Genomic DNA, 22,217 nt, shown 5'->3' with positions numbered 1-22,217 from the left:
ATCAAACTTGAATAAAAATAGAATGTAAAAGCTGATCCGATATATAATTTGAAGCGTTCTTTCAAAAGAGAACACGTACATGATACGTATTTCCTGCTTAAACATAGTGAAAATTTTCGAAAAATTTTCAGTGGGAAGGTGCTAAATCAATTAGGTACGCGACTGCGGGCTCGTTTGTGTGCGCGTATTTCTCGGTAGTAACATTAATTAGTCGTGTCGCCTGAAAGCAAACTAAATCAAGGAATAATCTGTTTGATCGTAAAAACGCATCAACGATCTATTTATTATTCCCGTTAATATTGATAGGAATAAACAGCTGTTCTGTTGTCAGTTGTGTAAAAAAATAAAATTCCAAGGGATGAATGAATGACGGCTCGGCGCGGTACGGTGCGGCGCGGCGCGTCAACTAGATACAGGACTGCTCGCGGCAAGGGCATAGGCCATACGGGCCGTTGATTGGCCGGTCTTTGAAGGGGCAAGTTTAGTGAGGGGCCGCGAGAGTGCGCGTCCCGCGCACTCGTGTTAGATCTCGATGGCGACCAAGATGTGCCTGAGAGACGAGCCGCGAAATGCCTAGACGAAATAGTGTCCGATCTACCGTGTATTCACTGTGATCACTGTTTACTCGATGCAAGCGGGAAACACTTTGCATGCCTTCCGCGTGTCAAGTCGCCATTATTATCACGGTGTATCGGCCCGGTGTGTATATTTCGTCGAGAGTGTGGTGCGTGTGTGCGTCGTGTCCAAGTGTCGAGAGTTCACGCCGAATCATCGTCGTGGCTAGGAGAGAGCGAGAAAGTAAGGACGAGAAAGAGAGCTACGATGTGTCTGCGTTTCAGCCCGTACCATTTTTTCATCGATAGTTGACATTTTCGAGCATGGAACGTCGGTCTCGCCGAACAGACGCATCGTCATCACGGCATTAGCAAATACAAGCACCGTCGGATATACCGAGTAAGTCCAACTGCCGCCTTTTCGTTTTCGAAAGCACCGATTCCTTTCTTAAAATCCCTCTCTTTCTATCCTTATCTCCTTTTCCAGCCTTCATTCTTCTTTCCCTCGATCGAGGTACCTAGGTACCTTGGTCTGCTCATCTTTTTGCTTTCTTCCTTATCCTAACGCCGCCTTCTGGTTCACGTCCTCCTCCTTTCTCCCTGTGGCAGGACCGCGAGTGTCCCACACTTTGGATTAATAAAAATTCGACGATGTCGAGGGAGAATCCGAAGGGAAAGAAAAGAGTAGTAACGACGTCGATTTCCTCGTGTGTAGTAACCATCAAAAGTCACTCGGCTCCAAAATATACCCGCGGTGTTTACGTCTCGGGCCCGTTTTTATTTTTTCATTTATCGCCCGTGCTTTCTCCTTTTTTTTTCCTCTCCCCCGTGTGGATTTTTATTTTCTTCCGTTCTCTCACTTCCGTTTGCACTGGCTTCCTTTCTCGTCGTCTCTGTGTGCCCCGGCTCTGTTTCTTTTTCCTTTCTCCACCTTTTTCTTTCACGGGGATCAACCTCGCCGCCTCTCTTTCTCCCCCCAGCTCCGTGTTCCCTCTCTTTCTCGCTTCTAGCCACGAGAGGTTTGCGCGTCTCGGGGCGCGTGTATTCACGAATCGAGCTCTCTTTCTTGACGTACCTACCGCCGAACGCAGCCGTGCGTTTTCTTCTCGAGTCGTTCCACCAGCTTTTCTGCCAGTCGTAGTTTCGTTCCTCGCTTCGTGCCCTACCTTTTTTCCTCTCTTTCTTTACCTCTCCCTCTCTTTCTCTCGAGGCTGTGCGATCGTTCCGGTTCCACGTCCGTTTCAGTCTCCCTTTCTCTCTCTCTCTCTCTCTTTCTCTTCCTTTTTCATCCTGTTGCCTCGCTCCGAGTCCTCGTCTCGCGGCTCTCGCTAATACGCGCTCTCCTTCGTCTTTTATCAAAACAATACATATGGTTATATCGAAGGGGGCGTGCACTCTTCTGATAATCGTGAATATCAATCAGTGATTTTATAAATAATTCAGTAAAAAAACCGATAGAACCGTCGGATCGACGTGAGTCCTTCCATCCCGAACCATTATCGTTCCTTGGTTTCCGTAATTGACGACAGTTTGCTATAAATGCGACGAATAATTAAAACATCCTTACCCGATAGATTATTTAAGCCGGTTCGAGGATCGAACGCGATTCCTATTAAAATGATTACAACCATTCCACGAATGTTATCGTTCATCACTTTTACGGTGATTTTTGACACAAATTACGGGAATTAAACGAATGTTTTTAGATCACTCTTGCGTCGAGTATCGATATTGTTAATAAATTAACCAACTTTTTGAATAGGGGCTCTCATTTAGAAGTTCTCAATTTCCATGCTCTCCATCTTGGAATTCAATTTTCCCGCGTGAACGTTCGGGCGCGCGTGGTGGGGGTGGAGGCGCGGGCCTATATATATGAGGCCCGTTCGCTGCATTGTCAGTCTCCGAAGGGACGCCCATGGGGATCGGTGGCAGCATGGAGCATCATTGTCTTTCCTGGGAAAATCTAATTCGATCACGAATGTACACGCTAATCCCCAATTTAATGAGAATGTATAATGTATAGTATAACGAACAGTAGAGTGGTTGAGAATCACTGCAGCAAGATGAAAACCATTGGAAAATTTCATTGGCTAATGTACATGAAATATCTGGTAAAGGATCGATGAGAAGTGCATGTTATTCAACTCGTATAATTAATCTTGCCATTATAAGGGGAATCTAATTACAAGAATAAATATTTAATCCGATCCGAATGTGATCGTGAACACATTCGATGGAAATATTATTTCACGCAGAATTTATTCGATTCTAGTTGTAGTACGTCAGGAGATAATCGAGTGCACATGTTTAACGACTAATTGGCAGATTAAATTGGTTAAACAGTCTGTGAAGTACGTACCGTTAATCCGTAAGAATCACTCGAATATCATTTTAATTTTATATACATAATATTAAATTCGTGATAGGCTCACAATTGACAAAGTTAACTACTGAGGAGAGAGAGATGACCGATGACCAGCACCTTTGCTACACTAATTATCTTACAATTAAGGATTATTTGAAAAATAATATTCGGTTAATTGAAAAGTAATATCCATCGCAGGATGCGCTGATACCGCGTCGCATTGCGTCTCGTTTGAGATGGTAATGGATGTTAATAACCAGCGGGGGTACAGGTAACACACGTACCGTCACGTGGTGAATGTGGTGCGTGATAGAGATTCGGGGGTGAGCGTCTGGTTGCGTGCACAACTTTGGCAGAGGGAACGGACGCGTCGGTGGTAGTTGATAGAAGTGGAGGTGGTGACGAGATGACGGCGAGGGTTCAAGTAGAAAGGGAATAGAGTTCAGGAGCGGTCGCTTTGATGTAGACACGCTTCGCAACTCCTTCACGCCAATAAACCTTTACGACGGAGGTTTCTTTAAGCTTTCTTAATATTGTCATCTTTTCTTTGGCCCCTTTCACTCGGCCGTTGTGTTCGGTACCGTTCCGTTATTGCTGGCCACGGAACTTCGCTAGCTCGACGATTTTGATTTTCTCTTTTTCATTTTTTCTCTCCAAAGAGGTTCTAGTAAGATACTTGAACACGTATTAGAACACCGCCGTTAATGATATCGATCGCTTCGATCACTTAGGGCCAGAAGAATATTCTTCGAATTCCTATCGTTATCGATATCATTACAATTTCTAATTAAATGCAAGGAAGAAATGTCCTCGTTAATGTGATAACCGATTCGCCGTGAAGAAAAAGAAAAGAGATCCTTCCGACCTTTCGTTCGTTGCATCTAACAAGCTTCTTTGAACAACCGTACGTCTCCCTCTTGTGCAATTATCGGCAATAAAATAAAGTGAAAGCTTTTTACCAGTCGGCATGGGGCACACGGTAAAGGAGTATCGTATACAAAAATAAGAGCGAAGAATAACAGAAAGATGAAGGAGCCAGGCGGCGAGGAGATGTTACCCGGCGAAAGCTTTATAAAGTCAAAGAACATCGATTTAGAGAAAGAAGAGCGGTAAACGGGGGGAATGGGGGTAGTAGTCTTTGATATCAAAATGAGAGGACGTAAAGTTTCCCCTGTGCCTTTAACCACACCGAGCACGTGGTATCAAACGGCACGATCGCGAACAGTGCCGCCCACACTTCGGATCTTCGGTTTCACGCTAGGGGATTCCCACAACTCCTACCCACCACCGACAATAGAGGGTGGCTCCAGCGTTGTTCCCTTTTACACATAGGGTGGCTTACACTTAACCCTATGACCTGAAATAACTCTTTTTCAAATCTTCCAATCGTAATCCCTCGGTTAAATGTCCGTTTACTTAATCAATGGGGAACAATTGACGCGTATAATTGTCCTCTTTTCAAGCATCAACGCCGTACAAAGGGTGTTATCATTTTCTAATCTCCCAATTAACGTTCCTTTCAATCGGAAAGAAAAATTGTCACGATCACAAGAGCGTAATTAAATAGAAATAAGGGTTACGATTCTTTGTACTTTAGCAGACGTGAATTCTGTGAAATGCTCGGTGGTTTGAACGTTTCGCTGTTTACTCTAAATTTTTTTCTTTGCTTATTAAACGTTCCGGGAAGTGTCTTCCAGGTATTCGCGAAAGAGATACGTTATTTCATTAAATGATAGGTTTACAACGTGAAAGCGCCCCGTTTCTGTGTAGTAATTTCAGTAAAATGAGTAGTTTAATGTGCGATGCACGTGTTGAATCGTGTCTCGCGTGGCTGTATCAAAGTTAAACAGGCTAAAAAACGAAATAAACACGTACGGCCGTATTATGATAAGAGAAAATAAAAAGAGCACACGTACATACACGCGGGTATATAGGAGAGAGAGTGAGAGAGTAAAAACGAAAAGATAAGTGAAAGAAGATAAAGGGGCGCCGAAATGGTACCGCGTTTGATCCATCATCTTCTACTGTCTGCGTACAATAATTGTCTCTATTGTCTGTAACACTGTTCTCACTGTTCGTATCCCCTCCGATTCTTCCATTCTTCTGCTCTCGTTCTTTCACTACCACCATTATATTATCATTCAACTTTCTCGGTGTCGTTGCTTCGCTCATTTTCATTTCTCTGCCAATCTCGAAGAGGTAGACTCTGTATCATTGCCGTACAGTGTACGTACACGTCGTGCAATCACGCCTCGTCTACTCGGAAACGGAATTATATCTACTTGCAATTGTATACGCGACGAGATATCCGGTGAATGAGATGATTTTTAAGAAACGTCCGATTCAGTCGCTCGAAGTTTCATTAATATCGCGAACGACGCGACGAGTATCGGCTAACGAGCAACCAGACCTCGGGGGAAAAAATGATAACGTACACAGCTTCTGTGTAACTTTTATTTTTCTATGAAATATAATTACGGATGTCTCTTGTCTCGAGTTAGACACCGCGAACTCGGATGGTATTTTAACAGAGATCGAAAATCATGAGAAATAAATGAAATCGAAGGTAAAATTGATTCCTGTAACGAACATGGGAAAAATGGGGCGAATAAAGGGACAGGGTTCTGGGTGGTTTAGTTACGCGTGTACGACAGGGGCGAAAAAGGGGATGGTATGTATGTATTGTCGCGAATGAGACGTAGGGGAAGAGAAGAAAGGGAAAAAGATAAACAAAGTCCTTTAGGCCGGTGCATGCGACGGGCAAAGAGCGCAGACAATGAGGGTCAAAGGCGCCACTTCTCTTGCCACGTTTTTAGCTGGGCGATCTTCATTCTTTGAGCACTTTGTTCCACTACCGTGGACCCACGGGAAATTCTCTGCCGTCCGAAGAGGCCGATCAAACAGTCATGAGTATTACCTTCAGGAAGCTCTGCTCCCTGTATCTTGATCCTCTTACTACCAACCCATACGTTTTGCATAACTGTTCATACCGATCCCAATAACCGATCCCTAAGGAATCGAAACGATTTTTTTCTTTTACCTACGTCCTCGATTCGATTAACCTTTCTCTCCCTCTTTCTCTTGGTGTACCATTTTTAATTGCCGCCAGAGAACAGATGTTACGAAGACGTTGATCATAAGAGCCGGACAGAAACATACAGGGTGTTCCAATTTTTTTTTTCTCTCAACGAAACTCTGAATTTTCATTTTGCAAACAGCTACATAGTTCATTTTTTTTCTCTCTTTTAAAGTCGTGTATATATTGTAAAAGAAATCATGACCGGGAAGATCGTTGAATGACGAGTCAGCTAGCCGGTCGTCGCGCGGTATGCTCGAGCGAATCGAATCGCGCTCCTCGGCACGGTTCTATCCCTCGGGCTTGTACAACGATCCCGTTAACGAACGACGCCATTAAGGGCGCATTAACATATAATTTTCCGCGAGAAATTATAGGCGACTCGGCTGAGTTGGCTCGCACGGTGTTTATTATACACATCCAAGAGCAACAGAGTGCCCGTCGGTGCAGTGTGTCGATCGAAGGCACACAGGACTCCGGGAACGCGAGCAGAGGGAAAGAGAGAGAAAGATTTTAACCGGCGCGATGTGTTGGTGCATTCATGCGAATCCATATTGAGAGGCCAGAAACATGGATATACGTGTGTGGGATCGCGTGCGGCGGCAAGATCAAACGGAGATTCTCCTTCTCTTGTACCCTCTCATCGTAATTCTCCCTCTTCTTCCCCCCCTTCGACCCCTCTCTCGCGTCAGCGTCGGTCTCGCTCGAACCGGCTCTCTTCCTCTGTCTCGTGCAAGTGCTACCAATGCGTTACTACTTATATAGTTTCTCCACTTTTGCTCACAAATGGTCTTTTCGTAACTCGTCCTTCTCTACCGGCTCGCTGGTCTCTATACCGTTTCACTAGGCTTTCCTTCTCTTTCTATATGTATATATATATATATTTTTCTTTTTTATCGCTTCTAACTCTTCACCTTTTCTTTCCGCCGCGTTTTGTCGCCGACACCGGTGGCCAGCGATGGGTAGGTGAAATACCGTACGGAGTAAATCAAGTTTTCTACGAAAGTACACGCGTCAGGGTACCGTATACCGTCGGATAATCATTTTATTTCCGCCGGTATGCCTGCGAACCCGGGGCTAGAATATTTTTAGGCTGTGTTTCCGAATGGCCCCACCAAAATTGAGAACTTAGGTTCGGTATATAATCTAAATTGACTGCAAGAAACCGATTAAAGTTGGTTTCACAGCTGGATGTCTTACCGTTTTCGAGAAACATACAGAGTATGAGAAACATACATCGTGGTAAGGCTAGGTTAGGATAGGTTAGGTCCTGCGTATGCGCAGTATCGAATAACGCATGCGCAGTATCGAATAGCGCATACGTAGTCCCAAAATTGTACAAAAACTTCTTACCACGATATCTCAAAAACGGTAAGATATCCAGCTCTGAAACCAACTTTAATTTATAGTCAATTTAGGTTATATAGCGAACCTGAGTTCTCAATTTTGGTAGGACCATTCGGAAACTTATCCTATTTTAATCATATTTGTTTAAAAATAAAATAATTAATTCGGTTTCGTTGTTCGTAGCTGAAAGGGTTGGACACGATAAATCAGCGCGTCGGCTTTGTAATTTATCTAGAGGGAAATAGTTTGGCAGCGACTTCAGTCGGGTTTCGTTGAAATTAAAGAGACCGTCTGGATTAGACAGGGGTTGACGGTGAACGTTTTTGCCATTCGATGTTCGGCTAAACATTCAATTCCATCTTCCAACCAGTCTGTAATTACATCGAGTATTTATTTCTGGTTATCCAAATGCTTCGGCGCTGGTACTCCTTATCAATTTCAACGTCCGGCTTTTATTTAACGTTGAAACACCATTATCGGCGCCGTTCGAGCTAAACGCTTGTTCAAATTTATGAAAATCTCGCGTTTCCATGCGAGTTTTAAAAGTATGGATAGGTATATATATAGCACAGAATTTGCCCTTATACCTGGACCCTACCACTTTTTTGTCCTACGTCCACCATGGCCGCGAGAGGGGGGGGGGGGGGGGGGAGCAGGGAGGGCAGGAGGGAGTTTGCGAGAGAAAGAGAAGGAAAAGGCAGTTGTGGCCGTAAGGGAGGTGTGGCAGAGCAAGAGAAGAAAAGGAGAGGATGGTGTTAGAGCGAGAAGGAAAGAGAGGAAGAGAGATAATGCTTGCTCTCCCTTGGCTCTACGGTCACTGTGTAGTTTCAGTCTTACCGTGTACGTTGTATGGGGCACAGGTCTTCTTCGGCATCCTTTGTCGTATTCACATTCAACCGAGCCGTTCCTTCAGCCCCTGTTTTTCTCCTCGTTTCGCTGATTCGGGTATATACCAACGAAAAGATTTCACGGAATAAATTTTCGAACCGGCTATCGAAAAGTATGCATTAATCCGATCGCTGGAGTTTTTTCATACAACTACCGCCACACTGGAGGAAAATATTATAATTGTTTATCGTTTTACGCGTACACCGTGTCGCCGCGGATAGAAATCCATGAGAAATACATATTTCTTGTTACTTTTTAAAAAGGATGTCTGCCCGTTTAGAATATGTGAATCGGCAAGTTTAACGACGTCAACAAAGAGACGCTGTTAACGAACGCGTCCTGAAATATAAACTTGACTGAATGTCTCGTGACAGTCACGTGTGGCATGTTTTATGGATTTGATGCGGATGAAAATGTTTCGGAGGCACGAGTACGATTTCTGCGAACGATTTATACAAACTAGAACTATGCGATTTCTCGCCGACCGTGCATAAAAATTCTAATCTCACTTTATAACCTCCTTATTTTTAATACGGACTCAACATCTGCAACTGTGAGTGGTACTCCGCGTTTCCTACTTCTTTCATACTTACGAATGCGGCTTGATGAGGTCAGTTGGACTCGAAACAGTTTTTGTGAAAATTAAGTGCAACCGAACGTTATTAACTTATAAAATTATTGCTTCCAACAGTATTTGATCGTAAAGAAATTAAATACGCGTGTATGAAAACTTATTCTTAAAACTTTCACAATCGCTCCAAAACTATAGTTCCTATTGTAAATGGATGCATTAGTTTCGTGTGCGAACTCCGGTTGTGATTTTTCTCTTTGTGACTCGACCAGATGTCGTTCGCGTCGAAAAAAACTTAAATCTAAAATTGTGCGGGTTCGTACGAACAGTTGAATTAAGATACACGGAATGAACGCACAATAATGAATAGTTGGATTCCGTGAAAAAGAGGTTATGTTCGGTACGCGCGAACTTTGAAAGTGACTCATAAACAAGTGGTTGTCTTGGAGACATGTAAAATATATGCGGTCGATGATAAAACCGAAGAGTATCGAACGAAGAAAATGCATTGATATATCGCCACGGAATCAAGGTATTAATTTAAAGTAGTTTTGAAAAGTTAATAATGACAGGGCGGCAAACGAGTCCCGTCAAAAGCAGCATGCGCTACATTTGTAACCTTATTGTATCTTTTTTTCTTGATATCTTCTGATGTTATTCAAGTTCCACGTAGGTAGTTATTATACCACTATAAATAGGGTGTCTACTCGAATGAAATAAGCGATATTTTAAATTAAAGGTTCTAGAAAAATTACCGCAAAATTTAGTATTTAGCTTTATTATTCGCATATGAAGTTAATATGGAGAGGCATGAAGGTCAATCGTAATTTAGAAGAGAAGGACGGGGCGACGTAGACTGTTGACACGTCGCTGAACATTCTCCTAAGTCGATGGTCGAGGGCCAGCGGTCGTGACGGTCGACGACCGACGGTCGGTGTAGCTGCCGTCCGAGAGCGGTCCCTTAGAAGTTTCTTTGAAAGATTCGCAGCTCGCGAAGCATAATACCACTACATAAAGTCATCTGGCGATAACGGTGACACGCCTTTGACCGTTTCCGCTCGGTCTTTCACCAACAAATCCTTGCCGGCGTTTCAAAAGACTTTAAAAGCCGTGTTTATGGCCCTGATCGGGATCGTTTCTGTAACGGGCCGATAACATTGTCTATATTCTTTCATTGATAATCGTAGCGCCGCGTTGTGATAAACACTCGATACCTAAATAAACATTCGTTAACACTTCGAATGGACGTGTATCGTAAGGTTAGGTTTCTAACCTTGACTTCAGAAAAAAAGATTAATTATCCAGGACAGTTCGCTCCATTACTGGATGTTGATTACACAGTAGTCCTAACGTACCATGCGTCGGGCATAGGCATAGAAAATCAATAGACAGTTAGTAAGTACTTAGTTAGTACTTAATATTTTTTTAACGAATTCATACAGCGAGTTGGTACTCTTACGAGAAAAGTAAATATCCTCCAATCTCGATCCGCCACTCTGTTTCTTGGAGCCCAACTTTCGGAAAGTTGGAAAATTCTCCTCGAACCGTAGCGTAGAAATCTTGGTGGTCGCATTAACGAAAGTTTCGTAACTGTCTGCGTGGAAAGACGAGGAAGGTCGGCGGGTGAAACGAACGGATAGCCGAGGAAGATAAAAAAATTCGAATTATATACACTCCGTAAAGCCATGTGGAAATTTAAATGGTGGCCGTAAGAAAAGCATAGAGTCGTCGTCTGAGACAGAGTTCCTCGGTTGGGCGCGTAAAAGAGATTTTACCAGGGGGTCGAAGCGGCCTACACCCGTAGGTGGAAGAAGGAAGAAGAAGGTGACGCACGAGGAGGATGACTAGGTGGGTTGGTAGAAAACTTACAGGTACCGAGAGGAAAGAGAGAACTGAAAGGGTTAGCTGAATGGGCGCTGTGTGTGCTTTTCTCGTTTGAAGAGCTTCGAATTGCCCAGTGCCGTACTGAAATTACTTTGCGCTTCTGATGTTCCCAAGAATCGTTTCAATTCATTAGTAGTTTATTAAATGTACAAATACCTCTTGAAATCGTGTCGAATCGAGCGGGTAAAAGGATTATAGAAAACAAAAATGCTCGTCTTATTGCACGATGATGTTACCAGTCTGATGTTACCGACCGAGCAACGAACGGGTTATGTAGTTCCCCGGAATACACAACGGTGTACGCGCGAAAATCGTGCGAATTTTCGAGCGGCGCCAAAACCAACGCGACGATCAGGAAAGAAGCGAGAAAAATAAAACTAAAGAAACAAGAGATGTCGCTCTTTGTCTCTCCTCCGCCTCTTTTGCTTTCTTTCTCCGCTGCCCGCAGTCTGTTTTTCGGACAATTCCAAGTAGCGAACCGCGATTGCCGACACAGCAATCTAAGACGCGAAAAAGAGCGGGAGGGGGGGGCAGCGGATAAAAAGAAAGGGACGAAAGAAAGAAACGGTGGAGAAGTAGAAAGAAACTGAGAGTGAGTAAGTAAGTAAAGTAAGGGGGTAAAATAAAAGAGGAATCGGAGAGGCTCTTTGGACGTGGATAGAGGGAAGGGTCAAATAAGGTGGACCGCTGTCGGAGTCGAAGCGGGAGGCCGCTCAAAGTGGACAGAAAGAACGAAAGAGAGACAAAAGAGAAAAGAAAACGAAAGAGTGAAGGAGCAAACGTACGTACCACGCGAGAAGGACGGTAAGGATAGAAAGAAAGGCAAGGAACGGGACGGCATGGCACAGGTAAAGGTTGAAGGAAGACGAGGAAGGCGATGAAGGAGAGAAAAAGGCAAAAAGGGAGACAGAAGACACAGACCTCGCCGGCTGGTAGCTGGCGGCTGGCGGCTGGCGGCACCGCTTGATGTACGTCGGGTCCGTAATTACAGGTTTTCGGAACGCCTCGCTCGACGAACCACGCTCTTTGAGAGCTAGGGCCCTTCCCTCGCCTCGTCATCTAACCGGTGACTTCGAAATACTTGTCATTTCTTCGATCTCTTTTTCGCCATCAGAGAAATATATCCCTTCCTTCGGAAAATGTTAATGCGACTTTCAAAGAATTCTACCGATCAAAACTATTAGGTCGTTTCATATGAAATGCAGCGAATTTTTCTTGAAGGAATGAACATTTCTTTTCGTTACAGACATTTTATTAATCCAAATACGGATCATCTAATGGATCAACCTGTTGGCGGCAGGATTTCCCAAGAGAAATCATTTAACTTTTAAATGATCATTTATGTTGTATACTTGTATCGCCTTTCACCTGATGATTTTGAATACTGTTCTTTAAAACAAGTACAATGATATACGGGTTCCACTGTTCGAGAGACACCCGGTATGTAGAGGCTGGATAAAAGTTCGAAGCGTATACACGCCACGGTAAACTGCGTGAAAGACTATGCAATGCGGTTTGTTCGGATTCGATACGCGTGTGTTTAATTTTGATTATCGATAGCTTGAAAAATTGATATTATAATTAATCAGGAGTGTAGGAACGAATAATTTCCTTTTTGTAATGGTATATTATTTTATACTGATGTAAGAAAAAAGAACAAAAATTTTATTTAAAAAAAAAGAGGAAAAAGAAGAATGTATGGAACATGTGGAATGGGATCATCGAAATACCTTTGTGAAAATCACGGTATCGTGCGTTTTAATATCTCGCCGTTCGTAAGAAAACCGAGAAATGTTTTCGGACGAGTAAGAAGCAATGCGAATGGGAGAGACAGGATTTAAATTCCATGCGGTTGATACATTTTTGTACGCTTGAGAAAATTTCAATATCCTTCAATCGTATATTTCTATAGATTTGCAGTATTTTATTCGTCGATATCAAACAGCTTGGTGTGCGGGGTAACATCGGTACTAGTATTTACCGACCAAGCGAAAGGCGCATAAAGTTATCGCGTCGTTCAGAGATGAATCTTGTCCCGATCGTGTCCAGATGGCTTTCCTATATCCTGGTGTAAACCGAATATTTTAACCCTTTGCATTCGTATTTATATTTGAAAAATCTTTTATTTATTTATTTTATTTTATAAAATATTGTAACAAGGTTCCCTAGAATGAAATACTAATGTAAATATATGTATAATAATAAAATGTAGGATGGTGATTATATGGCGCCATACGAGTGGAAAGGGTTAATAATCATAATAAAAAATATATAAAAATAGTCTAAGTTCTTGAATAGCATTAAAAAGTCGAATGGAACGATCCGTATGAAATATATCGATCACAATTACGAGTAGATTTAGATCTTATTTGAAATTGAAATTCACCGACGCTTTTTCATCGTGGATGAAGATCTTTGACATTGTAGGCAACAACCCTAATCTTCACGCGACGCGTTTCTTTCCGCCTATAATTATATCTCACGGTGCTACGCTTCGAATAATTATAACGACGGACATCATTAAGCAAGTAGAAAACGAAGAGAATATTAGAGAAGTTGTGTAAGCCGCGAGCGGAAATGATTATTTTCATACTTCGGTCGTTATTAAAATTGAAGGTTCTAATGAAGTATGCTACATTGAATGATGAATCGTACTTGAAATTATATATCAAACATTCCTGTAACGATCGAGGAAGAAGTACTTTTGTTTAAAAGGCTGAATAGTTTCAAGTTCACCCCATATGATTCCAGCAGATTGACAATGAAGTCGCCTCTCGAATTGAATACTTTTACTCTTTATAATGGTAACTTTAATGAGAGTATTAATTTTTTTTAAAGGCTATTGTCGTATTATCCTAGTAATTATAAAGTATAGTAATTTACTTATTTTTTATAATTCGATTTGGTAAACGTAAATACGATTACACTTTTGAAATTCGTTTGTAATTATACCGTGAAGCAGAAGATAGATGGCGAATGGTGTTAATTCGTCGCTAGTAAGATTACAGCGCCATAGATCATTAACTAAAAATTACCAGCTTCATTCAAACCCAATCGAGTGCTACTAATTAGCCGTAAAAGAAGTTATTAAGAAGTTCATCTAAATACGTTAATAAATGCTTTTTTATATTAAACCGCGTTTAATGCCATCTATTACTGTGAAAAGAACACATTTTGTAAATAAAGTTGAAATGGCTTTGTGGTTACCCGGTGGTGTGGTATTAAGTTACAGGTGGTTGTAAGTTTGTCATCTTCTTTGTTACATAGAATTATACTTATTTATTTTAAATTAACAAATTATGTAACTGAAATGAATAGCTGTAAATAATAATTCCATTTGCCACTTTTTTATTATTAATGAAGAAATTAATATCAACAATTTCTAACAAATCTTTAAAGTTATTTTTTGAAGGCTAAAGTATGAAAAGGAATAATCTTTAAATAATTTCATTGTACATCTAAAATTAAGTGTCATTACTGGGTAATTATTTTTTAAAGAATAGAATAATGTTAGATGGGATTGTAGTTCTATTTTAAAAGTATAACAATTATTATTGATACATTTATTGTGTACATCCATTCAGCATTTAATGTGTTATCTGTTGATACTACAAATGTTAATGCTGCTGTTTTTTTATTGAGAAGAACATAATATTTCCAAAGAGGAACAGTGATTCCCTCAAATTTTTCTCACATTTCTAGAAGTAATATTTGTACGATATATCAGAATTGTACGCTTCACAATCTGACAAGATCAGACATTGTATCCCTACTCCACCCTTCCTGACTGTGGCGTCAGTCCTGGTCAGGACGCAGCCTTAGCTCAGTTTGCCTAGAGACGCGTCCACAGTGGTATCGTATGTTCATTCTGTTCTATAACAAAAGAAGTTAGAAAAGCACTTGTAGTTGAGATCCAGAAAATTGTTTAGATCATAATAGATTTCATCCAGCTGTATAAGTTTCAAGGTCACTTGTAGAAAAGCACTGGCAAAATGGTATGTACATTCCTTTTCATCCCTTGATACAGGTAAATGTGCACTGAAGCAAGATGATTCATTATGACAGCTTTTCATTTCATATTTTCCCTCTTGCTCAGGTAGAGATCAGATTTCTATGGTTGTGTAGAGCTTCTATGTTTTATAAACTTACCTACTCCATGTGTTCTGCTTTTTATCATAAAATTTGTAATGTCTTCTTATTGTATGTGTATAATATGAAAATTTATGTCATAAAAGTATGTTACATTTATTTGATTCGGTTACAAAACTTGTAAAGATATTGGTATTAATTCATTTGTGAACATGTGATTAATGTGTAAACTAAAAGCATTAATGTTGTGTGATTTAAACTTCTGTCTTAAAATGAATAATTTATAACAAAGTTTAATGTGTCATATACTGATATGACATATATTTTTAATATAGTTAATAGATTGAAGCGATTGATTTTTATGGCTTATTTCTCTTAACAAGTATATAATGTAAAAGTGGCTATAATAGGAACTTTATGAAATCATATTTCTATAGCTTATCATAACAATAGGTTGAACCTTAGGGATATGATGGTCTTTTCTTTGTATAGGATATCCTATTCTATGGGCCTATTAATATCTATCCATCCTGTCAAAATAAAATTCTGCCCTGTAGAGAGTTCTATTCTAAAATCTGAGCCATATTCGGGGTAGACTGTAGTGTTCAATGGATTGCGTTATAATTTTTGTCGATCAATACCACACAAATGTTCTGCGCGGACCAATAGGGATATATAGAGAGGCATCTTTCAATGCGCAGACTGCCAGGAGCTACCCTACAGTTTTTCTGTCAGGCTCCGCCCTTAGAGTTCTTCTGGATAGGAAAACCATCCTTAGGTGCTTAATTGGTATATGACTCACCACAGAGCTCGATCGATCCAGCTTCCCCAGCTTTTAGGTCTTTTGTTCGGGTATCCTGAATTCAGAATATACCCTCGCTGTTATATGTTACTCCTAACTCAAATACATAGTATTTGATATAAATGATAAGGAACTTAAATAGAGAAGAATTATGTAGCTCAAATAATAACACAATCCTTTCACTAATTATTTCTTTTTATTTTACATACATCACTATAGCTAAATTATACATGTTTAAGAAAAAGAAATCTTAAGATTTATTTGTAACAATAATTTACTGGTATTATATTAATGTATAAATATGTTTATCTAACGAATTATTATTTATTTCAGGTTTGGATTAACCATGTCTACTAAGAGGCGTCGTGGGCCTAAATTAAATATAGAACATAAAATAATACATGAAGGCCATAATAGATAGGATGAGTGGATCTCGACAGAACGAAGCACGTTGCTTCAATGAAAATTCTCCACGGCCACCAGTACCTGGTAAGACGTTTACGTTATTATCGTTTAAGTATTTTAAGGTTATTCAATTTATTTAAATACACCGGCAAAATTATATCGCCTGTTTTGAAGTATATAAAATAAATGTTTGCAGGAGAGGAAACAGGAAACTACGTCAGCAGGTTCCGTCCACAGAGTCCAACTCTGACCCCTAGGCGTTCTTCTTTTGCAACACCAACAGCTTCAGGTTGCGATGCTTCGGCACCTTTGGGATTTGAACCGGAAGGTTGCTGTAGTACGACAACTATGGAAAGCGATTCGCCACCTGCTTGTTTGCGGTGGGCCAGGAACCTGCATTCCTTGCTGCAGGATCCAGTTGGCTTGGAATTGTTCAGAAAATACCTTGATCAAGAAGGTAGACCTCATGCGAATCCACTTAACTTCTGGTTTGCCTGTGAGGGTCTCAAGGAACAAGATGATCCTGAAAGGATACATCAATTGGTTAAACTTATCTATAGAAAGTTCTTCCTCAAGTCGCAGTTAGCTATACCAGAAGATGTACGTAAAGAGGCTAATCGCCGTGTTAAAGAAGGGAGGGCGGACGAAAGAGTATTCGATGCTGTACAGTTGGAAGTCGAACGTCTCATTAACGAGACTACATATCCAAACTTTCTACGATCTGACATGTATCTTCAGTATGTTCAGTCCTGCCAAAATCCAGATTCTGGTGGATGCCCTAGTTCAGGATCCAGTCGGGAAATGTCTGTTTCTTGTGGGCCAAGTTTATTGCCCACTGTCCACGAAGATAGCGAATTTGTTAGTTCCATACATAGCTCGCATTCAGCTAGCGAAACGCCTGGGGAATTGAGGAGTGAGCTGAGATTGACCAAAGATATGCTTATGGCTACTCAACAAACTAGGGCGATGGATCTTCGACCAAAGCCAGAAGCGTATGCTGGGTAATATGTCTTTCTATTATTCGAATTTTTATTTCAGATATTTATTATCTAGAATGCTTAGAGTTAGATTTGCATTAAACGCTTTATTCAGCTGATTTCTTTTTTTATTTTTGTTAAGCTTGTGTGTTTTTTTTTTTTTTTTTTTAGATGTTTTTGTAGTGATAATGTTTCATGTACATAAAGATACTTAATGAATAAGCATAGCATATAAACATTTCAATTTTTTCTTATATTTTAAAAATTATAATATTTTGGTCAAAGAGTTTTCTAACCGTTTGTTTGTTCTTTTTTTTTTTCCTTTTGGTTTGATGTTTTGCGTGGCGTTCATAGCATTTACTTGCAACATGGAACTAGTCCATATCATATGCTCGCACCCAGACTGCACGCACAATATTCCTCATACAACCCAGTATCCAGACAGGATTCAGAACTCCAGAGCTTGAGCAGTGATGCACGAACTGAATCAGACAATATGTCTCTCACCGATTCGTCAGTGTACGTTTTCTTTAATTTATGTAATATACACGAAGACTAAACATTGTTTATTGTAACGATAATATTATATGTAAATAAATAATACTCACTATGTTTAGTTACCTTTCATGCGACGATACAATGCTTGAATGTAAATTAATTTTCATTGTAATTATCGCTTTCAATTCAAAGAATGATGAAAATTTATATATCTTTTCACGTTTTTTTGGATTTCTCGTTTACAGTGACGGAGTATCGATGAATAAACAACGAAGTAAAAAACAGTATATAAGACAGTGCAGAGCTATGAAGGATTCAGCTAGTTTAAATCGTGATCCACTAGCGCATCATACTATCATCCCTCGTACACAGCGAGTACCGCGTGATCTTATGCATCCGTTAAAACCGGAAGAATTTGCTCAAGTGCTTATTGAGAAATTAGAGAACGTCAAACGCGAACGAGAATCTCAGGAAAAGCTTGATAGGCATTTGCAAGAAAGCGATACAATTAATAAGGATGCACCTTTGGAGATGCCGAGCGGTGCACCAAAAGCGTTAGCCGATGCGTTAAGGGAAAAATTGTTGATAGAAGAAGATAACGATCAAGCGATTTTAGACCAGCATGTGTCACGAGTTTGGTCCGATCTGACGCCTTCTCGATCTCCTGGACTATCGTCACCAAGACTGCATTCGCCTGAAAGAAGACGTTCTACGCACAATTATCCACGGCCGTACAAACAGAGGAAAGAGAAGGACGTATTCTCAACGTTTTCAGCAGATAGTGGTAATATTCACGATTTTCAAGAAGGCAGCGATCTTGTCGGAGCTGGCTCCATGAGTTCACTAGGATCTCACTTGCCTAAATCTAAATCCGTGCCATCTGATTACGCCGATTCCCTCCATAAGCAAGACCTGTATCTCCAAGGTATATCTTAGATTCATCAAAATGAGACATACATTAATAAGACATAATTATATGCGTGTTAATCATTATGTTTGCAATTTTTTTAGGTCACGATCAAAGATTCCGTAGGTCAGACATGACCAGAAGATCAGCCACAAAGAAATCTATGACAGAATTAACCGACAGTGGAGTGAGCGTTGTAAGCGATGCTCCACCGTCGACAATTAGCAAAGATATTCGCCTTTTATCGTGGCTAAAAGAAACTGATAAGAAAGCGGATGTCAAACATAGCCGTCACGGGAAAAAGTATGGTTCTCGTAGCGGTTCATTGGAAAGGACGACCAGGGAAACGTGGGGCGTACCTGCCCAACCCTTTGTTGCTGATCCAGGAATGCCACCTTTACCCCAACCCCATACTGTAAACATTTTTTTATATCATTACCATTTTCATTGAAATTATCATTAATATAATTAGCACGCAACCTAAATACCTGTCTTACCGACATAGGCAACGCAATTAGAAGAAGCGAGGAGAAGATTAATTGAAGAAGATAGGGCACGTTCGAGTTGTAAACAACGTCATTCTAATATTTCTAAACAGTCATATGAGCCTACAACGCAAAGTCAATCTTATGTCCAATCGAATCAATCAACTTTAAAAAAGACGAAGCAAGATATCGGAGATTTTACCACCGTTGTGTTCAGTTTCTGTGACGAACAGTTTCCTTATAGGACTAAAATTCCTGGTCATAACGTCACTTTAAAACAATTTAAAGAATATCTTCCTAAGAAAGGCAGCTATCGGTACGTATACGAATTAAAGGTATTTGTATAATCTGTTCGTGTTTTTATATATTTATTTTTTTAGATATTTCTTTAAAACTGAGTGCGAGGATTTGGATACAAAGGTTATTCAAGAAGAAATAACCGACGATTCGGAGGTCTTACCATTATGGGAGGGTAAAGTTATGGCGCAAGTCAAGGCGCTCGAGTGATAGACTGAAACAAAGATATTCTGAATAAAGAACGTGCTAACTTTGAACAAGTGCCGCAACTAATTTTATTTAAGAGGACCAGCATTCTATAAGAAGAAAAATCATAATAAGGCGATACTCGGTGTTAGTTTATTGAAGTTGCCGAAGCGGTTTCTTCCGCTTCGGTTAACCGAGAAAGTGCTTTTAATCGATGAAACAAGAAATCTGTTAAATAAGCAAAACCATTATATGTTTATTAAGTAAAAGAAACGGAAAAGAAAAGGAGACTATGTTTTCATTTTTTTTTTTCTTTTGGAAACTTTTATTTTTCTTTTTTAACAACATGGTTCTTCCAATGTTCGGTAAAATATTTTATGCTTATTTCATTCTTCGTATATGGAATCATAGGTTGTACATAATTTCAGTATGATTTTTATAGGAAAAATAAAAAGCGTTCCTTTTTCTAGCAAAGGTTTTGCACACGCAATCAAAAGAAATCAACTAATAGTGATTGCAGTTTGATTGTCTCCAGTCAATTTGGACAAGCTGCAATAACGTCAGGAAGCGCTGTACATTAATTGAATAATTTCTTCCTCTTAAAGACTTCCCATAGTTTTCCAAACGACTGTACAAAAGCCCGCGTAGTTCATCGCCTTAGTAAGGTCTGTATAGACCCTAGATTTACATAGGAAAAAAAAAAACATTATTACAAATTAGTTTTTAAGAGGATATATTACGTGCATTATAAATACACACGCTCTGTTTAATATACGTAATATATCGTGCATTCGAAGATATTGTGAAGGAAAAGAAAAAGCAACAATATTAAGGACACGAATTATGTTTTGTCGTACCACCATTATCACTCATCTGACATTTGTAAAATAAGCTCCTGCATAAAGGTAAACACGTTGAAAAATAGACAAGCAATATGCAATTGGCATTCGGGGGGGGGGGGGAAATAAAAGTACTTTGGTGGAAAAGGATTAATTAGTCTAGACCGTAACGATGTTGTATCAGGTGCGAACAATTGTGCCTTTTTAGTGCAGTAAGGTCGAAGTAAGCCTAAGGAAAAAAAAAGGTTAAGAGATACTTATTAAATTGGAGACCAGCGGGTCTAATATCGAGAGGATAAATTTGATACATCGAGCGTTTTGTATATATTTTTTTCCAAACTTCATCGTAGTCTTTGCAAGCTTAATCATTAGTAGTCGTTTATGCTAACGAACATTATCAGCATCGATACTTTTTAAACGTTTTACGTTTCGAATTCGTCTCAATGATACATGCGATCGTTCTTTTCTTCTTCTTTTTCTTTCTTTCTTTTAACGATTCCGTTAGGAAATGAACTGTAACGAAAAAAAAAGAAAAGGAATAAAATAAGAAATCGAACGTGTGATTGAAAATCTTCTCGAGTGGCCTTCGCATACTGGTTCGATTCATGATAGTCGGTAGGCGCTCGCTTCCTAAAGAAAACTGATTTTTAAACTTTTGACAGAATGGAAAGGGATAAAATGTAGTATCTACATTGAAAAATAAAACGAATAAACGCCGAGGCTGGAGGCGATGCACCGTGGCTGATAACAATTTATTGTATGTAATTGATTATCTTTAATTAATACCACGAATGATAAAGTGTTCCTGTACCTAATTAATTAATAATGATTATTATTGTATATCAAAAGTATTGAGAATAATAATGCCATTTTCACTGGATTACATGAGATCCACATGCATTCTATTATTTTCAGATTTCCTCTATGAATTGTTTCCTGATGAATGAAAATTTTCATTGATCAATGAAAACCTCTTCCTAGGGAGAGGTCTCCCCTGATTCTCTCATTTAATGCAAACCTTTGATTTCTTATAATTCATGTAAACTTAATCAATCTATTATCTAGGTCACTACTTCACTACCTCCCAAGCAAAACTTTTGGAAAAATATAAAAACCTATATGTACATACATGTAAAATTTTTCACTGTACAATTTCAAATACAGATATTTATTTTTTAATTGACGTTGGTACATATTACATATATTCCGTTTAATTTCAGATTTCCTTAATTCTTCAATGAACAACGAGATCATTGAAGAATGTCTGGCGTGCTGTTACAAAATGAAAGCTATGATACGTGTATGCCACATGGAATGATTTCTCAGATAAAATTAGTAAACGTAGATAAAGTCTCGAATCAACAGGGAGAATCGTGTGTGTCTGAACAAGTTCATCATTGCTGGAGGTAAACATTGGTCACCTATATCTCTTACTTTTCACGCGTATGATATAGAAATTAAAAGCGTTATAATTCCAGAAAATATTTCCTCGAAAAAACAAATTAATGATATCACCATTAATTTATACGATTGTAACGGTATTTTCAAAATAATTTTACAGATAATATTTGAAAAGATTCCTCAATGCCGCAATAAATAACGCAACAAACAATTGAACTACGCAAGCTCACGTGAAATTTGATGTACTCTCGATCTTACTAAGGGATTAGTGACAGATAAAATGTATATCGTTTATTGCTCTTCGAGGAATTATATGTGGTAAGATAACACGAACATTCCTATCATACTATTAGATTAAAAGATCTTCGTACTTTTCGTAATGGTAAAGAAATACAAATAAATAGAAAGATCACTTTTACATACATCTACGTTTTTAAAATAGAAAATATTTGAAATACAAGCGTCGTGCCTGATTAACCCTTTCCACTCGTATGTCGCCGTATAGTCACCATCCTATATACATTTTATTATTATACATATATTTACATTAGTATTTCATTCTAGGGACCCTTGTTACAATGTTTTCTTTTAGTTATAAAATAAAATAAATAAAAGATCCGAGTTGATTGGTAGCCTTCTCAAATAT

The 22,217-nt window shown here is 39.5% G+C and overlaps 1 protein-coding gene across 5 annotated transcripts; it reads left to right on the top strand.

Annotated features, from left to right (window-relative positions):
* The first annotated feature begins 350 nt into the window (after positions 1-350).
* On the top strand, positions 351-21,075 carry Axn (protein axin). Of its 5 annotated transcripts, none has more exons than XM_034320299.2 (8): positions 356-954; positions 15,910-16,065; positions 16,178-16,982; positions 17,313-17,477; positions 17,702-18,381; positions 18,468-18,778; positions 18,869-19,164; positions 19,229-21,074. In XM_034320299.2, the coding sequence occupies exons 2-8, from the start codon at positions 15,978-15,980 to the stop codon at positions 19,353-19,355; spliced, it is 2,472 nt and encodes an 823-aa protein (XP_034176190.1). In that variant the 5' UTR covers positions 356-954; positions 15,910-15,977; the 3' UTR covers positions 19,356-21,074. The 5 variants fall into 5 exon arrangements, with proteins under 5 accessions (XP_034176194.1, XP_034176190.1, XP_034176192.1 ...); XM_034320301.2 differs by lacking the exon at positions 356-954 and adding an exon at positions 8,064-9,333 and having other exon boundaries at positions 19,229-21,075; XM_034320302.2 differs by lacking the exon at positions 356-954 and adding an exon at positions 13,638-13,923 and having other exon boundaries at positions 19,229-21,075.
* The last annotated feature ends 1,142 nt before the right edge of the window (positions 21,076-22,217 follow it).

The sequence above is a fragment of the Osmia lignaria genome, chromosome 13, assembly GCF_051020975.1.
Source record: "Osmia lignaria lignaria isolate PbOS001 chromosome 13, iyOsmLign1, whole genome shotgun sequence".
NCBI classification, from domain to species: Eukaryota; Metazoa; Arthropoda; class Insecta; order Hymenoptera; family Megachilidae; genus Osmia; species Osmia lignaria.
This window is presented reverse-complemented; position numbering and strand designations above follow the sequence as displayed.